This window comes from Lontra canadensis, unplaced genomic scaffold (assembly GCF_010015895.1).
Source record: "Lontra canadensis isolate GAN:19392208 unplaced genomic scaffold, GSC_riverotter_1.0 scaffold88, whole genome shotgun sequence".
Classification (NCBI taxonomy): domain Eukaryota; kingdom Metazoa; phylum Chordata; class Mammalia; order Carnivora; family Mustelidae; genus Lontra; species Lontra canadensis.
In genome coordinates, this window is record NW_022631082.1 from 5,307,030 (window position 1) to 5,329,794 (window position 22,765).

The 22,765-nt window shown below is 59.7% G+C and overlaps 3 protein-coding genes across 5 annotated transcripts; all 3 read right to left on the reverse strand.

Annotated features, from left to right (window-relative positions):
* Positions 1-382: 382 nt before the first annotated feature.
* ZGLP1 (zinc finger GATA like protein 1) lies at positions 383-3,190 on the reverse strand. Its single transcript, XM_032883965.1, has 6 exons — positions 2,963-3,190; positions 2,337-2,711; positions 1,617-1,702; positions 1,175-1,268; positions 903-1,028; positions 383-753 (listed from the first exon to the last, which is right to left on the reverse strand). The coding sequence occupies exons 1-6, from the start codon at positions 3,097-3,099 to the stop codon at positions 624-626; spliced, it is 948 nt and encodes a 315-aa protein (XP_032739856.1). The 5' UTR covers positions 3,100-3,190; the 3' UTR covers positions 383-623.
* A 455-nt stretch (positions 3,191-3,645) lies between these two features.
* On the reverse strand, positions 3,646-8,087 carry FDX2 (ferredoxin 2). Of its 2 annotated transcripts, XM_032883967.1 has the most exons (5): positions 7,738-8,087; positions 7,597-7,651; positions 7,287-7,393; positions 4,201-4,288; positions 3,646-4,070 (listed from the first exon to the last, which is right to left on the reverse strand). In XM_032883967.1, the coding sequence occupies exons 1-5, from the start codon at positions 8,069-8,071 to the stop codon at positions 3,914-3,916; spliced, it is 741 nt and encodes a 246-aa protein (XP_032739858.1). In that variant the 5' UTR covers positions 8,072-8,087; the 3' UTR covers positions 3,646-3,913. The 2 variants fall into 2 exon arrangements, with proteins under 2 accessions (XP_032739858.1, XP_032739859.1); XM_032883968.1 differs by lacking the exons at positions 3,646-4,070; positions 4,201-4,288 and adding an exon at positions 6,647-7,023.
* Positions 8,088-8,934: 847 nt separating this feature from the next.
* RAVER1 (ribonucleoprotein, PTB binding 1) lies at positions 8,935-22,671 on the reverse strand. Of its 2 annotated transcripts, XM_032883971.1 has the most exons (14): positions 22,302-22,671; positions 20,708-20,774; positions 17,939-18,408; positions 14,321-14,512; positions 14,016-14,145; positions 13,604-13,698; positions 12,485-12,572; positions 11,973-12,185; positions 11,783-11,890; positions 11,568-11,707; positions 10,730-10,804; positions 10,088-10,228; positions 9,611-9,694; positions 8,935-9,504 (listed from the first exon to the last, which is right to left on the reverse strand). In XM_032883971.1, exons 1-14 carry the CDS (start codon positions 22,569-22,571, stop codon positions 9,358-9,360), a joined length of 2,220 nt encoding a protein of 739 aa, XP_032739862.1. In that variant the 5' UTR covers positions 22,572-22,671; the 3' UTR covers positions 8,935-9,357. The 2 variants fall into 2 exon arrangements, with proteins under 2 accessions (XP_032739862.1, XP_032739860.1); XM_032883969.1 differs by having other exon boundaries at positions 11,568-11,890.
* Between the last annotated feature and the right edge of the window lie 94 nt (positions 22,672-22,765).

A 22,765-nucleotide genomic window follows, 5' to 3' on the forward strand; every position in this document is an offset into this window, starting at 1 on the left:
AGCTCTTGGAAGAGGAAGAGGGGGCCATCGAAGGGACCACTGTGCGTGTATCACTGTGTGCCAATGTGTGTGTCACCCGGGTGTATCTTCCGTGTTGTCATGTGTATCTCATGTGTCTGCGTCAATGTGGGTTTCTGCCTAGCATGTGGTCTATGTGTCTCACGTACGTGTCAGCACATGTGGGTGTGTGTGGCTCGTATGTGAATGTGTGTCAGCCCACACACACGTATCTGTCTTGCCTTTATTTTTTTTAAGTCATCTCTACACCCAACCTGGGGCTCAAACCCACAACCCCAAGCTCAAGAGTTGTACCCTCCACCTACCGAGCCAGCCAGGCACCATGCGTGTCTGTCTTTCTGCAAGTGTTCTTTGTCTCTGCAAGGGGTAGCTGGTGCCCTATGTGGGATGTTGTGGTGAATGTGGCTAATTCTCGGGGTGGGGGGGGGCTGGTCCCTGTGTACATGGGTGTGTGTGTCCCTCAGAATCCTAATGAGAAAACATGCCCCCACATTGCTGGCACGGGGGAGGGAGGGAAATGTGCATGAGGTGGGATCCCCAAGTCACAGCGCCCTTTCTCAGAGTCGTTTGGTTCTTTATTGCTGTTGCTGTCCACAGTTGGAGTGTCACTGCTGAGAACATTTTCGGAGGGGAGGCTCAGCCCAACCTGATGGGACCAGGGGCCAGAGAGAGGGACAGTGGCCCCCCGAGACAGGGACTTTGGAGCCCGAGGCCTGGGTCTTCCACCTGGGATCCCTGAATGGGAGGGGACAGAGAAGAGGTAGGCTGGGCCCCTGAAGACCCAAGTCTTTTTCTCCCACTCCTCCCGGGAGGGCTTCTGCCCATCCCCCCCACCCTGGAGAAACTGAGTCAAGATGGGCTCAGCTGGGTGAGGAAAGGCTTACCCTTCCTGAGTCGGGCCTTGGTGGGGGCCCAGGGACAGCCCGCATCTGCCACATAACTTCTTGGGCTGCACACTTTTCCTGGGCACCAGCCAGCAGCTGGAGCAGCGGGTGCCATATTTCTTGTACCTGGGGCGGGGGTTGGAAAAACCACCATCAGAACGCAGCAGGGGCCCAGAAACTGCCGCACAGGAACCATTTTCCCCACGGCTGAGGGTTTCCCCTCCCAGAGCCCCACACCGGCTAAGCACCCAAACTCCCTCCACCCTGAGGACCTGATACCACAGGCATTGCAGAGAGGGGTCCCATCTTCAGCATCTCTCCAGAGGGGGGTCCTTTGGGTCCTACAGGAAGCACAGCACCGGGGCCCTGAAGGGGCAGAGGTTCAAGGGTGAGGGCCAGAAGCCAAGAGTCTGGGCTCACGAGGCCTGTGCAGGTGGGGCATTTTGTTAGTCGCTGCGATGGCCCCACCTGGCCCTGGGCCAGCCCTGGGTATTACCAGATCGAAGACAGAGGGAAAGCCAGAAAGGGAGACAGATGGCAAAGCTAAGCAGAGGAGGAAACCGGGGGCGGGGGTGACTCAGCCTGAGCGGAGGGAGGTGCACCATGACTCCTTCTGGATGGGTCTAAATGGGGAAGCAGGATGGGAAGAAGGAGAGGATGGGAAACTAGCCCCCCCCCGGCCATATTTATAGCTCTTAAGTCACCAGGACTCACCGAGGGCCTCGCCGCCTCCCGAGTTGGCCTCAGGACCTCTGGCAGGGCCTGCAGAGGGACCCTGAGAGCGGCTACTGCAGGCCAGGCTGGAGAGTACACAGGAGTTAGCACTGGGGAGACCTGAACCTTGTCCCAAGCAATGGCCCCTCGGATTTGGAGGGATTTGGAGCATCCCCAGGGAGGCACCTGCTGTCTGAAAGGTCTGGTCTTGCCCCCTCATCAGTAATAATAATGATAATTATGTGAAGAGGTAGGAAGTCTGGGGCCAGCCTGCCGGCTTGAGACCCCATTTCTCTAGAGACCTCAATGGTTAACTCCGGATAAGCGATCGCATTGTTTGCACCTCAGTCCCCAAATCTGCAAAATGGGCTTCACAAGGCTTCAGAGAGCCAATAGACACCTCAAGGGCCACCTGTTACTTCTCCTCGTTGTTGTTCCTGACAGGTGGTGGTCATGATCATTACTGGAGAAAACAGTAGCAGCAGCCCTTGGGATGGTCAGGCCCGTCTCATAGACGGGACCTATGCTCGGACCAGGACGTTGCGGGCTCGCTGTAGCAGGGGCCCAGACTGGTCGTAGCCTGAGCTCTGGCTCAGAGACTGGGCCGTTTGTAACGTAGGGCTGGTGTGGGGCGCCCCCCCAGTCGACGCCCAGAGGCCCCCGCCCCCCTATTATCACTGTAACTTGCAAAAGGGCGCCCTCCTCTGGGCCAGCCCCTACCTGTAGCTGGGTGTGATCTGTAGGCTGGAATCCGGCTTTAACTGAAACTTCAGGGTCACCCCCTCGAAGCGGGGGTCCACTTTCTCAGCGCCTGGGTGGGGCTTTGACTGCTTCCGGGGCCTCCTCTGGGGTAGGGCTGAGGGGGCTGCGGGAGTCTCCGGGGGCCCCGAGCTGCAGCATGGCTGGCTGACTGGGGCCTGCATGTTCTTGGCATCCCTTGCCAGAGGCGAGGGTCCCAGAATCTCCAAGGCCTTTGGCTCCCAGCAGGGCCCGAGGGCTTGGGTGTCCCGGGCAGGGGGCTGCACCAGCCCCTCTGCTGTTTCTTGGACGAAACGCAGGGCGGTGACCGAGTCCTGGCGTGCAGGCCAGAAGGACCTGGGAACAAGGGACAGGGTGGTCACCCCCAGCCCTGGGCAGCACCTATGTAGCCCTCAGAGACATGGGGGAATTGCGTGGCCTCTGACCCCCACGTGACCCCTACATGACCCCAAGGATCCCTCAGGACCAGAACTTCTTTTTAAGTGCCAGTAACTAACACTGTGACCCCTGGATAACCCCAGGAACCAGAGGTCATGACCCTTTGACCACTGGATCAGGTTCGGGGAAGGGGCCGCTCCTGAACGCACCTGCCATTGGGTCTGGGGCATCCTGGGGTCCTTGGTGCCTGCTGAGCAGGGGACGCCCGGGGCGGCTTAGGGTCCAGACACGGCGGCGCCAGCAGCTCTTGCAGCTTCGAGAAGTCTGGGACGGGTTCGGCCTCCATCACGCTCGGCCCAGTCCCACTTCCCTAGTCACGCCCGGCCCCGCCCACCCCGAGCCCCCTCGATGAGCCCCACCTGAGTGGAACAGAACGTGCCTGGTGGGGGCGCTTCTGGCAGAGGCTGCGATGAGTCCCACCTGGGGGGGGCGGGGCGAGCGGAGGGTGGGGTGGGGCTGGCAGGCAGCTCCGGGCACTCGGTTCCAAGCACCCCCACCCCCACCCCCACCCCTCCGGCCTGCCCCGGTCCCACCCCGGCAGCTCTGCTCGGGTGGTCTTCACACCCCTACAGACCAGCCTGGGTCCCTCCAAATCCCTCGGCGGCTGCGGGGGCGGGGCCTTGCCACGCGGCTGCACGTGCGCTCCGCTCCCGAGCTCTCCGGGTCGGAAGCTTCCAGGTCTCTGCCTCAATCGTCCCCCGCCCCCACCCCCATGGCCCCAGCGCTACTGTGTGTGTGGGGGGGAGATGTGGGGCTCCAGAAGATGCGGCCAGAGACCCCCCCAGGGCCTGCCCTCCCCGCCCCCCACTAAGGACACTCAAGACACTGGAGGTCCGTGAGATGGTTTTATTGTTGCTCCGGTCAGACTCCACCCTATCTCCACACTGATTCTCATGAGTTGCGGGGAGGCCTCCCCAGCAGGGCTGGGTCTCCCTGCGGCCCCCAAAACCAGAGCCTGGACATGGGATCTCTCTGAGGCAGGGGCTCTGGCCTTCTGGTTGCTTCCAGCATCTCTCTCCGGCCTGTCCATGCTCTGGGCTGGGCTGGCAACTTGGTTTTTTCTCCGGTCCCGGCTCCCCAGGGCCACGCGGCTGCCGGTGTCAGTGGGGCTTGGGGACGTGGCCGTCCACGTAGAAGTTCCTGGTGATCTTTGGCAGCGTGAATTCAGCGCCTTCCAGCTCAGGAGTCAGCACGATTTGGCAGCCCAGCCGGGAGTTTTCCTGAAGAAGGGGGGCCATGTCCAGCATGTCGTCCTCCCTGGAGTGAGAAGAGCAGTCATGGGGGGGGCGCGTTGTCCAGCTGGCAGGGGGCCCCACAGGGCAGGGAGGAGAGAGGCTGGGGCCGCTGGAGGGCCTCGGGACAGCAGGGAGGGGCGGGCCCCGCTCACCTCTCATCGGGAGGAGGCAGAAGGTCCAGGTGGTCCTCGCTCACGTACACGTGGCAGGTAGAGCAGGCCAGGGAAGCTTCACAGGCCCCTGTGGGGGACAGATGAAATGCCAGTGAGGGGCAGGGTCACGGAGGCACCATGTGGCACAGACAGAAGAGGGAAGAGACCCTTTGTTTCCCCGCTGGCCCCTTGTCCTTCAGGGGCCCGCACCGAGGACAATCCCCGCCCCCACTGATTCGAGTAGCTGTTCCCAAGCTGCGTGTACGTTTTGCAAAGGACTGTCTAGGGTGTCTCATCTCCCAAGGACCCCCCAGCAGGCTGTGGACCAGACGGTGCACACAGAACTGTAAATGAGCGTGGACTTGACTTCAGTATGGCTGAGAGGGGAATGGTCAGGCAGGGTCCCCGCAGCATGTAAGCCCTAGCCGGGACCCTGTCACTGTGCTGGGCAGACGGGCTTCCTTCTCCTTCTTGCTCCTGACGATGGACACCCCCTTCCTCAACACTCATTGTGGCAGGGGAAGAGACCAGAAAATAAGGGTTGAAAGATACAGAAGCTGGGGTTTCCGGCTTTTTCCCCCGGACGCATTCCCACCCTTTGGACTGGTCGCTAAGAACTGTGCTTGAGGATAATGTCCCTCTGGGTCTAAAATCTTCCAAGGCCTTGGGGCACCTGGGTGGCTCAGTTGTTGAATGTCTGCCTTCAGCTCAGGTCATGATCCGGGTCCTGGGGTCCAGCCCCGCATCGGGCTCCCTGCTCTATGGGAAGCCTGCTTCTCCCTCTCCCACCCACCCTCTCTTGCTGTCTCTGTCAAATAAATAAATAAAATCTTAAAAATAAATAAAACAAAACCTTCCAAGGCCTTTTCGCAGCCAGAATAAAACCAAACTCTTCAGCTCATTCCTTGAGATCCTCCCAACCCCTCACTCATTTCACTTCAGCCACGCTGGCCCCCCTGCTCAGTTCCAATGCACCACGCTCGTCCCCACCACAGGGACTCTGCCCTTGCTGTCCCCTTGCCCTAGAATGTTCTTCTCTCCACTCCTTTACCATGGCTAGAACCTTCTTGCCTTCAGGGACTCAACTGTTCCATCTCCTGTTTCTTTTTTTTTTTTTTTAAGATTTTATTTATTTGACAGACAGAGATCACAAGTAGGCAGAGAGGCAGGCAGAGAGGAGGAAGCAGGCTCCCTGCCGAGCAGAGAGCCCAATGCGGGGCTCGATCCCAGGACACCGGGACCACGACCCGAGCTGAAGGCAGAGGCCTCAACCCACCAAACCACCCAGGCGCCCCCACCCATCTCCTGTTTCTTATCCTCTCCCCACACCACCCTCCATCCCTGTCTGGCCGTGGGGACTCTAATTTCTGCACAGCGTTTACCACGATCTCAGGTTACCATCTGAATCTCTGGGTGTACCTGTGCCCCATCAATCTGGCCTGCTCTCTTGTTACTTGGCACTGAGCCTGGCAGGTGGAAGCTCAAGACATGTTATAAGCGAATGGGACAGATTTCTGTCTCTTCCACAACTTGCTGGATAATGAGGATGAAGCTGCAAGGCAGTCTCCTAACCCAGAAGAACCACCCAGGGGGACCTGGTGACTTGGCCCACCCTCCCTGCCCCCTGGAGATAAAATGTCTGGACCCTGCAGCTCCAGGCAGTCCCCAAGGAATCTCGTCCCCAGCCCCGTTTCCCACCTCAGTGGCGTCCTCATCAATGAGAGATTATCGAATACAAGAGTCCCAGCGAGGCAACGGCACACTAACCAGGGGCCGGGCATTCAGCACTAAGTGCAAGAGCAGTCCAGTGAGACAGCAAATGAACTGTCCCCTTTCATAGATGAGGCCTCAGAGGCCCAGAGAGGTCAAGGACCTTGCTCAGAGTCACAGAGCTGGTAAGAGGCAAAAGCTGAATACAGGCCACTTGCCTCTGAAACTCACGTTCCAATCTCTGTTGTGGGCTCCTAGGATTGGATTCCAGAACAGAACTTGAGGTAGGCCTGCCACGGCCAGCCCCCAACATCCCCACCCCGGATGATATTAAATCAGGCTCTGTATTACAGTCACCTCAAAAATAACCCTATCTGTTTTGTTTTTTTCCTTCTTCCAGACTGCCCTTTCCAGCTGCTCAGGATGTAATTACATGTTTACTCCTGGGATTATGGTCCCTGTGAAGTTGAAACTGACGTGAAATGACAGGGGTCTTGTCTGTTTTGTACATTGCTGCCTAACACACAGTAGCTGTTCAATATACACAGAAGAGCGGCACTGATCAGTGGCTAAAATAAGCGGGCTTTGCATCTAGTTTTGCCACTTACTTGACCTTGAAGCATGTCAATTTAACCTGGGGCTGCTTCCTCACCTATAAAATGAAATAACAGTCTCCCTTATCACTTAACCTTGTCATGAAGATTCAGTCAGTCAGAGGTATTTAATGCGCTTAACATAATGTCTGCTATGATTATCTTTTATTCAGCAAATACAGATTTAATACCGGTTACATCTAAATAACATGACAGGCAACCGGTAAGTAGCACCACGGTTTCTGATCTCATTCTGAGGATAGGTGACAAAAATGAAACAAGACACTGAGAAGTGCTAGGAAGACAATAAAGCACACTGAGGTGATGGAGGGTCTGGGGCTGAGGGTTTCAGCTGGGCTGAGGGGATGAGATTGTCAAGAATGAGACCCAATGGATGAGGTGGAGCCAGAAGTTCTGGTGGGAAAGCACTTCAGATGTCTGGAGCAGGAAATGCAAAAGCCCTGAAGCAGGAATGAACTTGGCTTTTTCGTTTGAGCAACCAGCAAGAAAGCCAGTTTGCCTAGATTATAAAGAGGAAGGAGAAAATACAAGCTTCTGGAGAGCAGGAATTTTACTGACCTCTAAGAAATGCTCAATAAATTGCTGCTGAGAGAGTGAAGGGTCAGAGCTGGTCAGGGTTTGAGCCATGGTGAAGAGTCTAGATATTAGCCACGTTTGATGGGAAGCCACGGGAGGGTTAAGTAACGGAGAACATTATCTGATTTGCAGGGTTTTTAAAACAATGGGTAAGGGCCTCCCCAATTCCCAGTGCCGGGTTCCCACCTTCCAGGTCCACTCCATGGCGCTGGGCCAGGTGGAGCACATTGTCCCCCACTCTGCCGCTCACCGGAATCCGCTGGCCTGACCGGTCTACGAACACCACGTTCACCCTGGGGACAGATCGGGGTGCAGATACCAAACCTGATGGTGGGCGCGGTGAGCAGGTAATGTCTACGTTTGGTTCCCCTCCCCTTGACTGCCAGGGGAATAGGACGAGGAAGAGGGAGGACACAGAGATGAGGCTGCAGGGCAAGGTGGGGACCAGAGGAGCCTCGTGGGATAAAGAACAGGGGACTTGGCCCCCTACACTCACACGTCCCCGGGCCGGTCGGGGCCGCCAGCTTCTTCTTCCCCCGCCGGGCGCGAGCCTGGAAAACACAGTTGGGTGAGCGGCCGCGGCGCGCCTCGCAGGCGTCTGGCGGATTAGCGCTGTCCCCCAAAACGCCCCAGGTACCTGTCGCTCGGAATCTTCTGGCTGTCACTGGCGCCGCTGCCTCCCCAGACCCCCAGGAGCCCCCAGGCCGGCTCCACCAGGATCCCCTGGCCGCCCGCAGCAGAAATCCAGCACTCACGCCTCCCCGGGCCACGGAGGCGGCCATGACAGGCATCACGTGACCCGGGACTGGGCATGCCCAGTGGCAGCCTCGCAACCCAAGAGGCCCGTAATTGCCCGAATACAAGCACTGTCGTTTGAGTGGGACGTGTGCCAGGAAGGACTCCAAGGAAGGGACTGCCAGAGTGCGAGAGAGCCAGGCAGGCTCGCCCCCACAAAAGAACTGCGGGGCCATCCCCGACTACCCACCCAGGCCCACTGTTCGTCCCAAGAACCAGCCAGCTCTGCTTTCTTTAAAACCATTTACTTACAAACTTTAATTCAGCAAAGGAAGGTCTGTGAGGGAGGACTGGGGAGACGACACCCCCCTGGAGTGGATGTGGACCCCCCAGAGTCAGGGGAGGAAAGCTGGTGGCCCAGCCGGCCAGGAGGGTCCAGGCCGACAGGTCCTGCTGGTGGGCAGGGGCAGAGCTTATCTGCATGAAGTTGCTGGACTGGGCACTGGGCCAACAGAAGGCCAGGAGGCCAGCTCCAGGTGATCTAGCCTGGGGATGGAGAGGCGGAGCTCATCTTCAACATGGGGGTAGTGGGGGAGGGGGTAGACAGCAGAGGCTCAGTGAGATGCACAATACCCGACTCCCACAGACTGACAGCAAGACTGGTTTAAGCTGGCAGAGAAAACCTGTCTCTGCACCTAGGCCTGGGCAGGAAGGATGATAGGGTTGTTTTGCCAAGACCAAGGCTTTGGCCTTCTACTGTCCTCAGAGTGGGGACCCTGGGTAGAGGGGCCCAATCCCCAGGCCAGAGCCATTTGGTCCTGAGTCAAGCTTCTGGAGCTCGGCATCTAAGAGGCTCTGACCGCAGGGCCTGGGACCCGGCTTTAAGGCATCAGAAGGCAAGGGAACAGTGGCAGGGGCCTAGGGCCCCCCAGCTGGAATACAGGCTAGAGTGGGCAGGCAGGGGCAGGACACAGCCATGCCTGCAGCAGACATGAGAGAAAGAGGGCTGAGCCATTTCAAACCGAAAAGAGTGGAATGAAGGCCCAGACATGCTGGACCTTGAAGGAATCAGAGCTGGGGGTCGTCCTGGATTGTTTAAAAAATAATACAAATTAGAAAAGGAAACAAAAGTCAATTGTCAAAGTTAAAAAAGGGGGACAGTCTCTGATCCTCACGGGAGGTCAGGGGAACCTCCAAGGCACTCGAAAGGCCAAAATACAGGAGTGACGAGGCAGGAGAGGACTCCCAGAGAGACAGACACAGGTGGATATGGGGGAGGGGACAGAGAGCAGGCGAGGGCCCCTCTCTCTTAAGGCTGTAGAGTTTCCATGCCGGGAGCAGGCCAGAGGTGCACAGCGGCCCCCAGACTCCCCCACACTCCTTGGGTTCCGGCTGGTGGGTCAACAAAGTCTTTCAGAGATTTTTCTATTACTGAAAGGGGGAAAGAAAAAACACAAACAGAACACCAGAAAACCCAAAAGCGATTTGGTGCAGGCCCTTGAGCATCTCTGGCACTGGCCCCCTAGAAAATCCTCTTGCGCTTCAGGTAGGAATCTGCGTAGTGGCCCCCAAGGCCCTGGGAGTGCTGGCCCACGTAGCTGCCTTCGGGGCTGGGCTCAGGTGAGGGCAACAGGTGGGCAAAGCTGCGTTTCTGGCCACCCAGTGGGGTCTAGAGACAGAGGGGAGGGGGTGGCAAGTCAGGGGCCATCCAGGGGCCACTGCTCCCCAGCCTGGTATGTCCTCGCTGCCACCCCACCCCACCTCATGACCCGTACCTTCAGCAGGTGGCTGTGGCCATTGGGCCCGGGACCGAGTCCCAGGAGCCCTTCTCCGGAGCCCAGTGGAGAGGAGCCGACCGCCTGGGAGACATGGGAGAAAGATGGAATGGGAGAGGAAGCGGTCCCCAAGGGCCAAGGGAAGGGTTTTTTGGCTCAAATCCTGCCTCTGCCACTCATCAGCTAGGAAACCAGGGGAGGAGGAGTTCTTTTTTTGTGAGCCTGTTTCGTCCTCTGTCTACTGGGGCTAATATCGCCCACACCATAGGCCACTGGAGAGGGAGTGAAAGGTGACCAGGAAGGCTGGATATTAGGGGCAAGACAATGCAGGTGTGGGGAGGATGGCTTGTTTGAGCTCGGCCCTGCCCAGAACCCCACTCTGCCACCACCTCAGCCAGGGCCCAGGCACCAAAGGTCACAGGAGCCTCTGCATTCTGGCTGTCCCTGGGGAAATTGGTGGCTGGGGAAGCTCCTCACCTTGTTAAGGTGGCTCTGCTTGAGGCCAGCCTGCAGGCCACTGGTGAAGTAGGAAGTGGGCGAGCCCGAATAGAAGTGGGAGAGGGGTCCCCCACCGCCCCCGCCGGTCCGTTCTCCGAAACCACTGGGTGGGGGGGACATCTGCAGAGAGGGGGTGGGCCGAATGAAAGAGAGGACTGAAGTTCCACTTGCTTTTGCAGACCCTCCGAAAGGCCCCCCCACCCGCTCCCTGGACACCGAAATGCCCCCTGCACCGGTGACTAGCTTTGGCCACTGGGACGAGCAGCATCATGGTAAAGGCAGAGGGGCCTGGCCTCCCTGCTTCCTCTGGGGAGTCCCAGGGCCACCACCACCATACGTGGGCTGCCCTCACAGGGTGGTATGCTGGAGAACAAGCTCCGGGGGCTGGTCATCGTCCCAGCTGAGCCCCCCCACCACCCCGCCCAGTAACTGCTAGGTATGTGACTAAAACCAATGCAGATGACCGAGCCCCAGCTGAGCCACCAGGGAACCACCCGCCGGCCTCCGCGACGGAGAAATCAAGTATCTGCTGTTCTGAGCCACCAAGTGGTGGGGCTGCTTGTTATGCGGGAAGAGCTAACTGATACACCCAGGAGGCAAGCTGGCCAGGGCAGCCCTTACTTTGTGTCGGCTGGGTCTGTGAGGCCCTAGTGTGGGTTCCCGTGGATGGGAGAAGAGACGCCGAGGTCCCACATCCTAAAGGAAAGGGGGAGAAGCATGTTGGGTTGGAGTCCGTGCCAGCCTCACCCCTGGCTGAGTTCCAGGGCACTGCTGCTCCTGGGTAAGTCTGGCCCCCTCCAGCAGGAGGCACACTCGACTGTCTGTGGGCAACTTCCAAGTGCAGGCTGGGCGGCTGGAAGGAGACAGGGTGTGCGCCCCACAGCAGGGAGGGCTTCCACATCGGCCCTGGAGGCGGCTGCTGTGAAGGCGTGTGGCCCCCGTGTGGGAAGGTGTTTACAGTGTTTCAGGAGCAGCTGCCCATCTGGGGTGTGTGAGGTCTTTTCTACGTTAGTGTCGACATTTCTCTCAGTTGTTATTTGTTTTTAACCCAGCGTGGGCCAAACAACACAGGGGGCCTGCCAGTGGCCAGGCTCCAATGGCTGACCGGGATGGGGGGCTGGGATCACGGAAGGAGCAGCTCTCCAGGGACAGGGACAGGAGTCGGAAAAGGGAGAGGACAGAGAAACCAACAGGACACCGCGCCTTGTCTCTAAGAGCCAGAAGCACAGCCTAACGCCTCTCAGGAGAGACAGACAGACAGGAAGCAGGTCTGATGTGCAGAGACAGACCTGTGACTCGGGGCAGGGACTGTGTGGCACCTTTCCCACAATCTCCCTAGTGCTCGCCTGGCCATCAGCACTCGAGAAATAACGCTCTGGAGAATGACCTCCTCTAAGGGGACAAAGGGCCACAGCAGCGGCCCCCGGGAGGGCTGACCACACAGCGGCTAGGTACTCACCGAGGGGTAGTCGAAACCACAGCTGTCAGGCAGCCCTGGTTCAGGGGGCAGGCGGGTGCTGGCCAGAGGGCTGAGCAGGCGGGACTTGAGCTGGAAGGCTTTGCTGCTGCCGCCGCCGCCGCCGCCGCCACCTCCAGGGGCTGGGGGGTTAGGCAGGTGGCCCTCAGCCGGGCGGCGGCTTCTCCCTGTGCCTCCCCAGCCCCGGGCCTCCTTACCCGCCAGGTTGCTGGCCGGGAGTAGGCTGTGTAGGTTCAGGTAGGGATTCAGGGGGATCCGGAAGTCCTTTGGGGGTTCCCCCAGCAGCGAGACCTGTGGTGGAAGAGCTGGATTCTTGAGGGTCCCTGGCAGGCGGGGTCTGGCAGGGCAGGAGGCCAGATTGGTACTGGGTACAGGGTGGGGCCTTACCCCGGGGGGGTGCTGGCAGAGGTCCACTGTCTTTCTGGAGGCTCCTAAGGCCGGCGCCTCGGAGTCCCACTGGGACCGGGGGTGGAGTGAGCTGGGCTGCTGGGGGACCCAGGCCTATGGCTTCCCGGTCACCGGCAGAGGGGCCAAGGAGTGGTGGCAGCAGAGGTGGTGGCTTCCCTCGCCGGGGCGGCAGCTCTGGGGGCAGGGCCCCCCCTGCAGGGAGAAGGAGGTATTGGCGCCCAACTGGAAAGGACCCATCTTCCGGGGGTCCTGGGCCTCTGCTAGGACTGGGACTAGCAGGTATTCGGTGAGCACTGCGGAGAGCCCTCTAAGCATGTCACCTCCCGGGATCCTTCCAGCCACCCTGGGAGGCAGGGGCCCAACTGACGGCTGGGGCCACTGAGACCCAGAGAGAGATGGGGTCATCCACCCACACCCGGTAAGGAAAGGGGCTCAGAAAGGGGGAGAGGGAACGGGTCCAGAAAGATGAGGAGGGGCAGGGTCTGTGTTACCTGCAGGCAGTTCCCCGAGGAGGGGGTTGGCCGGCTGGGCCCCAGGCTGAAGGGTGCCCAGGGGAGAGTCCCCCAGGATCCCAGGCTTCTGGAGACAGAGCACAATCAGCTGGAGATGGGCCATCGTGGCCCAGGCAGGAGGCAGGGGTCACCACACCCAGCACGCCCAGACTCCAGGCCCAGCCAGTCACAGGCACACACGGACATGGGCTCCCACATCCCAGCCGTCACCCTTCCAGCCACCCAGTGGTGACAGAGCGCCTCCGGCACACCAGGCCCTGGGAAGACCCCAGGGACATGCACCTTACGCTCAAGGTGTCAGGGCCCATGACCCCGCACTGCCAGCCACCGTCAGACACACATAAGATGACGGTCCTTCACAGGCACACACTGTCCCACACCCGGTCCCCTTGCTCATTATCACGGAAGCACAGTATCCAACACAGGTAACAGCCACACGTGGAGCCACTTTCAGCCCCACAAGCCCCTGAGGCCATCAGTGATGGTCAGACACCCCCACGTCACTGACTTGACCCTAATGAACCAAACCGGGTAGGTTAGCAGCATGTGTGTGTGTGTACGTGTGTGTGTGTGTACGGGTGCGTGTGTGTGTACGGGTGCGTGTGTGTGTACGTGTGTGTGTGTGTACGGGTGCGTGTGTGTGTACGGGTGCGTGTGTGTACGTGTACGTGTGCGTGTGTGTGTACGGGTATGGGTGCGTGTGTGTGTATATACGGGTGTGTGTGTGTGCGGGTGTGTGTGTGTGTGCGGGTGTGTGTGTGTGCGGGTGTGTGTGTGTATATATACGGGTGTGTGTGTGTGTACGGGTGTGTGTGTGTGTATGGGTGTGTATGTGTACAGGTGTGTGTGTGTATCTTGGTCTGTACGGGTCTCTGTGTCTGTGCGTTGAGAAGGTAGGAGTGAGACACCAGCAAGCGACTCCTGTGAAGCCTGGACTTTCTCTCCCAGACTGCGTCATCGCCAGAGTCCTGAGCACCTGTCTTCACCCCACCGATGACAAGCCACTGGCAGATGTGACCGGGGTGTGACGTGGACCAACATGGGGCTGGGGCGTGTGTATGGTTACGGAGGGCCCAGGGCCCCGGGCCGTGCAGTTACCTTCTGATTCTGGGTCTGCAGGGCGAGCTGCAGCAGCGCCGTGGACAGGGCGGGCCCATTGAGCAGTGGCACGGCCGGCGGTGCGCCCAGGAGGCCTGGGGAGATCGGGAAGTGAGGGCAAACCCAGGATGGAAACACCTGCCCCAGTGAAGCACAGCCCCGGGCTTGAAGCTCCCTGAAAGCAACCGACGTCCCCCAAAAGAGGGCCAGGAGAGTGTGCCGCAGGGAGGGATGGCCCTTTCACTAGCCTGCCTCTCTGCAGCTAGCACCTGCTCCCTCTGTGGTGCTGTCCTCCAGCCCCTGCTCACGGGCTCGAGTCACTTAGCGGTTGGATGGGAAAACAGTCCACAGAGGCGCCGGGTTCCGAGACAGCTGGGGACCCTGGCCGCCACTTTGCCTGGCCCCACCTTACCCTGCTTGCCCCCTGCACTGCCGTGGAGCAGGGGGTTCAACAGCAGCTGGAGGGAGGCGGAGGGCCCCAGGTTGTTGAGCAGCTGCAGGAGGTTGGGCTCGGGCAGGAGCCCTTTGCCCCGATTGAGGGCCTGCAGAGAGAGAGGGAAGAGCAGCTCAGAGCCCCGCCCGGCCGCAGGGACGCGGGCTCACCCGTCCCTCTCATCCTGAGTCCAGCTGACACCCTGACTTTTCCAGAGAGGAGGGTCTGGCCCCTGGGTGCCCCACCCCCAGCCCCGGGGGCGCACCTCCCAGGCAGGCACTCACCGTGGCCTGCGCAGCGATGAGCGCAGCCAGCATGCTGCGGCCGGGGGGCCCGGGGGCACAGAAGGAGACGCGCAAGTGACTGCCCCCCAGCGCCAGGCCATCCGCCCGCTGCTGTGCCTCTTCAGCCATCTCCGCCGTCTCGTACTCCAGCACGGCGAAGCCCTTCAGCTGCCCATCCTGGCCGTACGCCAGCTGGCGGGGGGTGGGGGGTCGGGCGTGGGGAGGAAGACGTGAGCACCCAAGTGGCAGTGGCCGCCCTCATGTGAAGTGACAACAGTGACCAGACTTGGCTCCTCGTGACAGTGAACCTCCCCAGACAGGGTGGATTTTTAGCCCTATACTCTTCTGAGCCCTGTTCTTGCACCAGCTCATCGAATCTTCTGGATGGCCCTAGGAGGCTGCATCCTACCCATTTTTCAGAGCGGACAACTGAAGTTCAGAGGTCGACATGCCCAAGGTCACGCAGCTGGCAAGAGCGCAAAGCTGAGATCCACCTCGCATGGGTCAAGTCCCCTGGGCCTCAGACCAGCGCCACCTGGGGACTCTGATGGGGACCGTGAAGCACACAAAGGCGCAGGGAGGCGGAGTTACAGAGCTGTGAAGGGGTGCTGGGGGGAGGAGAGACGGGTGGCTCTGACAGCGCTCCACTGAGCCTCAGGTTGAAGACACACAGCCAGGGCTGGAGAGGAAGGACACAGCTTGTGGGTGAAACACGTGGCCTCCAAGCTCAGGTTCAAGACCAGATGTGCCAGTTGAGAGGGAAGTCATACAGCCAGTCAGGGCCCTCCTCCGCTCCTGACAGCGGCCTGTGGGTTAGGCCCACAGCCCCTTATGCAGACTCTGGGTCAGATGCGCCCCGGGATGGAGACGTTTTTGGAGACAGGGAGGATGCCGCATGTGCTGTGTGTCACGTGTCTGCTCCCCCACCACCCGGGTCTGTCTCTGCAGCAAGACACAAAGATAAAGGCCACGGGTGCCCCCCCCCCGCCCCCGTCAGGTCAGGTCAGCTGTACAACCATGTGAGCCCGCCACCTGCTCAGGGAACGAATGGGCACGGTGGGTGCTGTCCCAGGGCAGGCAGATCCCCGGCGAGCACCCGGTCAGACTGTGCCCGCCACAGGCTGGGTGCCACGGGGGCTGTCCCAACACGTCGCAGAGCCTGGCACGGGCAGCGCTCCCACTCTGCAGGGGAGGAAACGGGTTTGGACAAGGGCAGTCCCTGGCCCGGGCCACAGAGCCGGAGCTGGGAGCAGACAAGGCCATGCTGCTGCCCTCAAGAAACCACCTCCGGGCGCCTCTGGCCGTTTCAAGAAACAGCGATGCTCCTTGGTCCCCAGCGATGCACGTCCATCCACAGAGGACAGCAGGCCCCACGAAACGAATATGGGGCATCCCTGACAGCAGTGAGAAAGCTCTCTCGTGTCTGAGCATGAAAATATGCCTGAGACCGAGCGGAAGAACCAAAACGAAGCAGGCCCGGCCGTATCTGGGTCAGGCAGAGGGCAGCGCAAGGACATCCGCACGCACTGCTTGAAATGCGAGGTAGAATCTCGCCGGAAGGAGACACCACAACCGGCTCTGAGCAGGGGCTGCGGGCAAAGCCGCCTTCACCACTGACTTTTCTGCACCTGCTGAATTTCCAAACAGGACTGGCCTGCCCATTCGCAAAAATAAATAAAACGGAGGAGGCTTCTGACAACACCCAGAGCCTTGGGATACCTGCTTTATTCGCGTCTACAGCACTGCTGGAGACCGGCCCGTGAGGGGCTGGCAGAGCGCGCAGAGCGGGCTGCTAGGGCGCTGCCTGATGGGCTCAGCTTGGCGATGCTGAGAACGACGCTCCCCACCAGGACGGCCAGTTCCCAGCTCTGCGTCCCGCCTTCTTGAAAGGTGAGGGTGCCCCGCTCAGGATTGGGGGACCCAGGGGTCAGCTGCTGGACCTCGACCCCCAGGCCCCTCTTACTGGCAGGCTGGTGTGGGCACATCACTGCACATGCCCAGCCCTGGGCCTCACTCTCCTCATCTGTGACCTGGGGCCAAACGAACCCACCTCTAAGGGTGGTTGTGGGGATTCAAGGAGACACTCCTCCCCGGGGGCAAGGAAGGACGGTGCTCTCAGCATGCCCCCGCTCTGGGTGCCCAGGTAGGGGGGATCCGGCCGTCAGCCTGCCTCTACTGAGCACTTTAGCTTTGCCTCTGACCAAGGCCCAGACGCACATCTTCTAACAACATGTGCCATCTTGCAGGGGAAGAGAGGGAGGGGTCAAAGGGCAAGCGAGGCTTCACGGCTCCTAGAGAGGGAGAGTAAGGCTCAAACCTCAACGTGCCCCACTCCTGAGCCCGGCCTCCATTCAACCAGGACACGTACTCTAAGTGGAACCATGAACAAGGAGCCATTTACAATAACCCAATCACAAAGCACTGCTAGCCCCATTTCCAGACGGGGAAACTGAGGCTCGGAGTGAGAACTGATCATTGGTCACAGCCCTGTTGTCCCACCCCCGCAAGACAGGACAGAGCTGCCAAGCTAAGTCATCTGTGTCCTGAGCCCCCGACCCGGACCTAGCATGTGGCAGGTACGCCACGGAAGGCAGCAGCGCGACCAAATGCAGAGTGAGCGAGGAGCGGGCTTCCTAAGACAGTGGAGTCCCCAGGCCCCAACATTCCATTTACACGAGGGAAGCGGGAGCCACCCCTGTCCACAGAACTGGGGGGATCTGGGGTTAGAGCCTGTACGGCAGCTCCGTCAGGCTGCCTGGGGGTCCCTGGAGCCAGGCTGCGGCCTTCCAATCCTGGCCATGCCACGCCCTCCCTGGCTGTACAGCCCTCCGCAGGGCACTTGAACTTGTGCCGCCTGAAAATGGGGTTATTATCTGCCTCCGTGGGCTGTTCTAGGATGAAGGGATTCTCAGCAACGCTCTCAGTGGGTACTGAAGGAGTGCCTACGCGGGGCTCTGTGGGTAAGAGGAGTGGGTCTGGCCTGCTCTCACGCCACCGTGCCTGTCACAGGGCCAGGCATGCACACCGGAGTGCATGACACATGCCACTCGGATGAAACAGACACTGTTCTGCCGACCTGACGTGAGTGCCGAATCCCTTTTTATGGAGGGAGACTGTGACTCAGAGAGTGACTGACTTGCTCAAAGCCACAGGGCAGGGCTGGAATTCAGCCAAGCCCGACGTCCTGACTTCCAGGCTCACACGGGACTGTGGCCGTCTCCGGACAGCCTCCCCAAGGCCAGACCTGGGAGCCACGAGGCCCCTCTGCAAACGTCTGAGGAACATGGGAATGGGAGAGAGAGGTGACCAGCTCGCACCCAGCTTTCTCAAAGGCGGCCTCACCTGCACTTGATAGGAGGTTCAAGGCCACCAAGGTTCAGCAAGTTGCTAAAGGGTGCCCAGGGATCTGAACCCCAGCCATCTGGCTCTGGGCTGGGCTGTCACCCACTACACCACGTGGCCTTTCTAACAAGAACCCCATTCAAAGTGGCACCGCCGCTGCTTTACTGAAAAGGGACCCAGGAGATTAGAAAAAGCAGGTGACTCCAAAGGGCCCCTCCGAGGCGCTCTGTCCCTGGTCCCGACCCCCCAGGCCCCTGTACCAGGCCCAGGGCTCACCTGGCAGAAGGTGGGCGTGTGGACCGCCGACAGCGCCCGGCGCAGGGCGTCCACGTCGCTAAAGCCGGGGGGCAGGCGGTCGACACAGAGGCAGCGGGAGTGCAGCAGCACGGGGGTCAGCTGCCCGGCGTCCGTCCAGTGCACGTAGAGGGTGCGCGGGCCCAGCGGCTTGCCTAGCAGGTCCGACTTGGCGCGAGCAGCCGAGTCCTTCTTCATGTACTCCGCGAAGCCGTAGCCCTTGGAGTGGCCGGTGCGCTCGCTGTAGACCAGGAAGCAGCGCTCCAGGCTGCCGAAGGGCCGCACCAGCTCCTCGAACTGCTGCTGCGTGAAGCTGGGGGGCAGGTTGGCCACGCACAGCAGCGCGTCCGTGGGCTGCAGCTGCACCGACAGCTCGCGCTCCCGCAGGCGGCTCTGGTGGAAGGCGCTGATGGCAGCCTCTGCCTGCTCCCCGTTCAGCAGGGTCACGAAGGCTGCGGCGGAAGGGGGTGCAGGCTCAGGAGGCACCCTGAGGGGCAAGCCCACCCCCCCATACCTTGCGTTGACCTCAGAATACCTAACAACCAGGACGTGTCAGAGACCGGCCCGCTAAGGGAATGTCTGGCAGCCTTGAGGTCTGGCTACAGGGGCCTCCTGCCTCCCTGAGCCCTGCTCCCTGCTCTGTCCCCAATCCCCACCCACAGCAGGGCTCACCCACTGTGTGCCTTGCTGGGTCTAACTCGGGGGCTGTGTGGCAGTGGTTCAGGATGTAGTCGCTGGGGCCTGGGCTTCCACTCCAGCCCCTGAATGGCTCTGGGGAGCTCTGGGGTCTCAGTTTCTTCATGGGAAACGAGAGAACTTACTCCTGGCCACCCCCGTTAGGCCAGCAAGGAAACAGGTCCAGAGCAGGGCCCCCTGCCCCCATCGAGGAGCCTGGACTTGAACCCAGGCAGGCAAGCCCCAGTGCCCTGCTCTGCACCCTTCCTTTACCACCTTTCTAGGCCACCAACACCTCTCATATCCAGTCCCACCGCCATGCCTCATTTGCTCTCCACCCAGCAGTGACAGGGAGCCTTTCAAAAGGATAATCAGATGGCATCGCGTCCCTGTCTAGGGGTTGGTTTCTCATTACAGGGACCAGTGGATCCTGTGTGGCCTGGCCCACTGGCCTAGCTGACCTCCTCTCCCATCTCTTCACTACTACTTCCTGGACTGTGCCACGCCCACTCGGCCGCGGACCTTTGCTCCCGCTTACCCTGAGCCTGGAAGCCGGACCTCCATGCTGCTTTGCCTGGTTAACCCGACCTGCCCTTCAAACATCACTTCCCCACAAAGCCTAGCCTGACTTCTCCTGTTGCACATCTGGAGCTTCTGGTCGTGTGTGTGTGTGCGTGTGTGTGTATGCATGCACGTGTGCAAACCTCCATGTTTGTAGCTGTTTGAGTAACACCCTTGTCTGCAGACTAGACTGTTCTCCACTCGGTTAACAGTTATGTATCCGGTACCTGGCATACAACATTCAGTGACCACTGCTGGAAGATTCTATCAATGAGAATGTCAGTTAACCTCTGGATCCCTGATGCCCGGCACACACACATACTAGGTGCTCAGTAAATACTTTTGATGCACTGCCTCTACCAATATTAATAAGCACCCATTAGGTGCCAGGCACCCCCAGCTTTTTAGGTATTTTAACAGGTTTGGCCTCATGGCTAACCCAAGCAGGTCATGCCCAATTTGCAGGTGAGAAAACTGAGGCTCCAGAGGGTAAATCACTTGCCTGGGGCCACAGAGGGTGGCCAGACCAGGACCTGAACCCAGGTCCATTTGCCTCCTGCACCCAAGATCTGAACAACCTTCCTAGCCTGCCAGGTGGGTAGCAAGGAGTTACCTGTCCTCAGCTCCTCACCCATCTTACACACTGCAAGAAAAGGCCCCAGAAGATTTAACACTGGCACAATGCCTGGCAGGCAAAGACACCCACAGAGAGCCTCCCATGCCTGGTGGGCAGGGGGGAGAGGGAGCGCCAAGGCTGACAAGACCCCTCCTTGTTCTCATGGAGCCAGCCACGAAGTGTAGGAGGCAGGTGAGTGAGAGAGCGACAAGAGCCCAGCGTGACAGTGCTATGGTGGGCGGGGCGTTCGAGGCACAACGCGGAGCTGCCCGATGCCGCCCGGATAGCACAGTGGACAGCTAAGAGCACTGGCAGAGGGAACAGCTGGGAACATGATGGGTGCCCAGGGGGACGGTGAGGCGGGGCCCATCCCTGCACCGTAGTGTCAGCAGGAGCCTCAGAGATGTTGAAGAGAAAGAAGAACAATGAAGGTTAGGCCTGGATTTGGTCAGATTTTCAACTGGATCAGGGCTGGCTACTGGGGGGAAGGCATGAAATCATAGAGGCGGACGGATCAGAGGGAAGCTGCCTTTTTGGCAGAGATGGAGGGAGCATGGGTCAGATGGAAATTGAGGGAATTAAGGGATGCCAACTGTTCTGGAGGACTTGAAGGAGAAAGCCAGACTAGGCCTGGGTGACTGGCTGGCTGGGGGGAATGGCGTGGGCAAGTGGGGAGCCCAGTGTTCAGGTATCTGGCTAGGCAGCCCAGGGGAGGAAGGCCAAGGCTGCTCCACAATGGGCACCCAGGATGAGAGGCAGAGTGGGACAATAGTCTGTCCTGTATGGCCTAGGGGACAATGTTGGGCCTGAGGTTCAGGACAGGAATTGTTGGGCCTAGACCCTCCCAGTTTCAGGGACTGTCACCTCCTGCCACTAGCCCAACCCACAGCCCCACAAACCTGTCCCTTTGTATTTGTCCACAAAACAGTACTTGAGCTCATAGTCGCTGAGCAGATCGTGCACTTCCTGTGGAGACAGAAGCCAAAGGATAGAGTCACCAGGGGCTGAAGGCACCCACCCAGAGCCACCTCCACATGGACCAGCTATGAAAGCAGATCAGTCAGCATCCCCATCTCACAAACGAGGGAACACTCACAGCCAGGATTCAGAGCCTAGCTGCAGACTCCATGCTTTGAACTAACACAACACAACTGAAGAGTCAGACGGGTCTGAGTTCAAGACCCAGGTCTGCTGTATGTCCTTAGGGAAGTTAACTTCAATCCACCTCAACCTCTGTTTGCAAGTCTGACTCTTTCCAACATCCCAACAAATTGGGCATTAACCCATTTTGTAGATGAAGAAACTGAGGCTCAGGGATGCAAAGAAACATGTCGTAGGTCATGCAGCTGGTCAGGGCAGCAGAGAGAATGCCAGCCAGGGGGTACCTAACTGGGGACTCTGTGTACTTAATAAGACCACAGTGCATAGCTTCACATGCCTCCCAACTCCCTCCTGCTGACAGGGCTGGCCTTCTGGTAAGCTAGCTTCCTGGGAAAACTCTGGGGCCTGCTACTGCCAGACACACACCATGCACCCTGAAGGAGATAGAGTGTTCCCAGCTGAGAGATGGTAGGTATTAGGAGAGCCAGCTCTGGGAAAAAAACAGACCATGCTTAGTGGCACCTGCCCCAGGTCTGTCCTCAAGTTGGCCCCTCACCACACTCTGAGACCCCACCAGCCATGCGCCTACTCGTGGTTAGGGAGAGTCAGTGGTAGATGTGCACGTGGGTCAGAGAGCAGAGATTTCTCAGCAGCAGGGAGAAAGAACCCATCCCACTGTGGCAGGGCAGGGCAGACTAGATGCAATCCTTGGGTCCAAAGAGCACTGGGAAGCCCTACCCCATGTAGGCCCCAAAAGAAGGGCAGCCCTGGCCAGACCGGTCAAGGGAGGGGTCACAGAACAGTGGGGGAGACCTGCAGGTCTGTGAGCTGGGGGAACTAGACTCCTATTTTTCCAAATTAATCCAGAAGCATTAGGGGAAGAAAGACCCCAGGAGCTACTACCACTTCCGGATGACGCAGAGGGGTCGATAAATGTGTGCTATGGAAAGGCATAATCCAGTGAACCCTGAAACTTCTGGATACATCCCGCCTACCCATGGTAGAGGGGGTGGGGCAATACACGATTAGAGCAGGGAGCAACTGCCATCCCTACTTCCAGTCCCAACATAGCAGCTCATTCACAATCCCCCAACCAGGCCAAAGTTGCCCGCCCCCTTCCAGTTCCCCGCCCCCCCTTCAATCACTTGGTTTCATCCAAGCCTGTGGTCGCCCCTAGCAACGTCCTCCCTCAGTCCAAAGTTGGTTTTTCCCTCCATCACTGCCCACCCCCACCCCCACATCCTGCTCTTGGTTTCTCCCGATCCCGCACTGATCCCGCGCTTGGACTCTCCCGCCGACGCCCCCCAGCGCAGGCCAGCGTTGGTGTCGCCCGGTTCCCCCCGCGCACGCGCACGGTGGTATTTCCCGCCACGCTCCCCCCCCCCCCCATACCTGGTTGGTCACGTCCCCCGGGAGGCCCCGGATCAGTATCTTGCGGCGGTTACGGAACTGGCGCTCGGTATGTTCTAGGCGTTTCCGGATCTCCTCTGGATCTAGCGGCGGCAATTCTTCTTCGGGCGCCCGGCGCTCCGCGGCATCATCAGCTTCAGCCTCGGCCCCAGCCTCCGGGCTCAGCAGGGGCCGGTGAGTAACGGACACGTCGGCCGCCATCTTGGGAAACCCGGCGCCTTCTGGGACCAGCGAGCCTGGGCGGAGCGGCATAGAGCGGCAACGAGGGCACGCCCACCGATTGGCCAGGACAAGCCCCGCCTCCCTTCCCACCCCCTCAGCCCATTGGCTAAGGCCCAGCCCGCCTCTCAGAGTTCAAGCCGCGTCTGGGCACCACAGGCTCCACCCCTTGCTGCCACAGAGATGTCACTCAAAGGACGCCAAGCGCAGTGGGTGAGCTCCTCAGC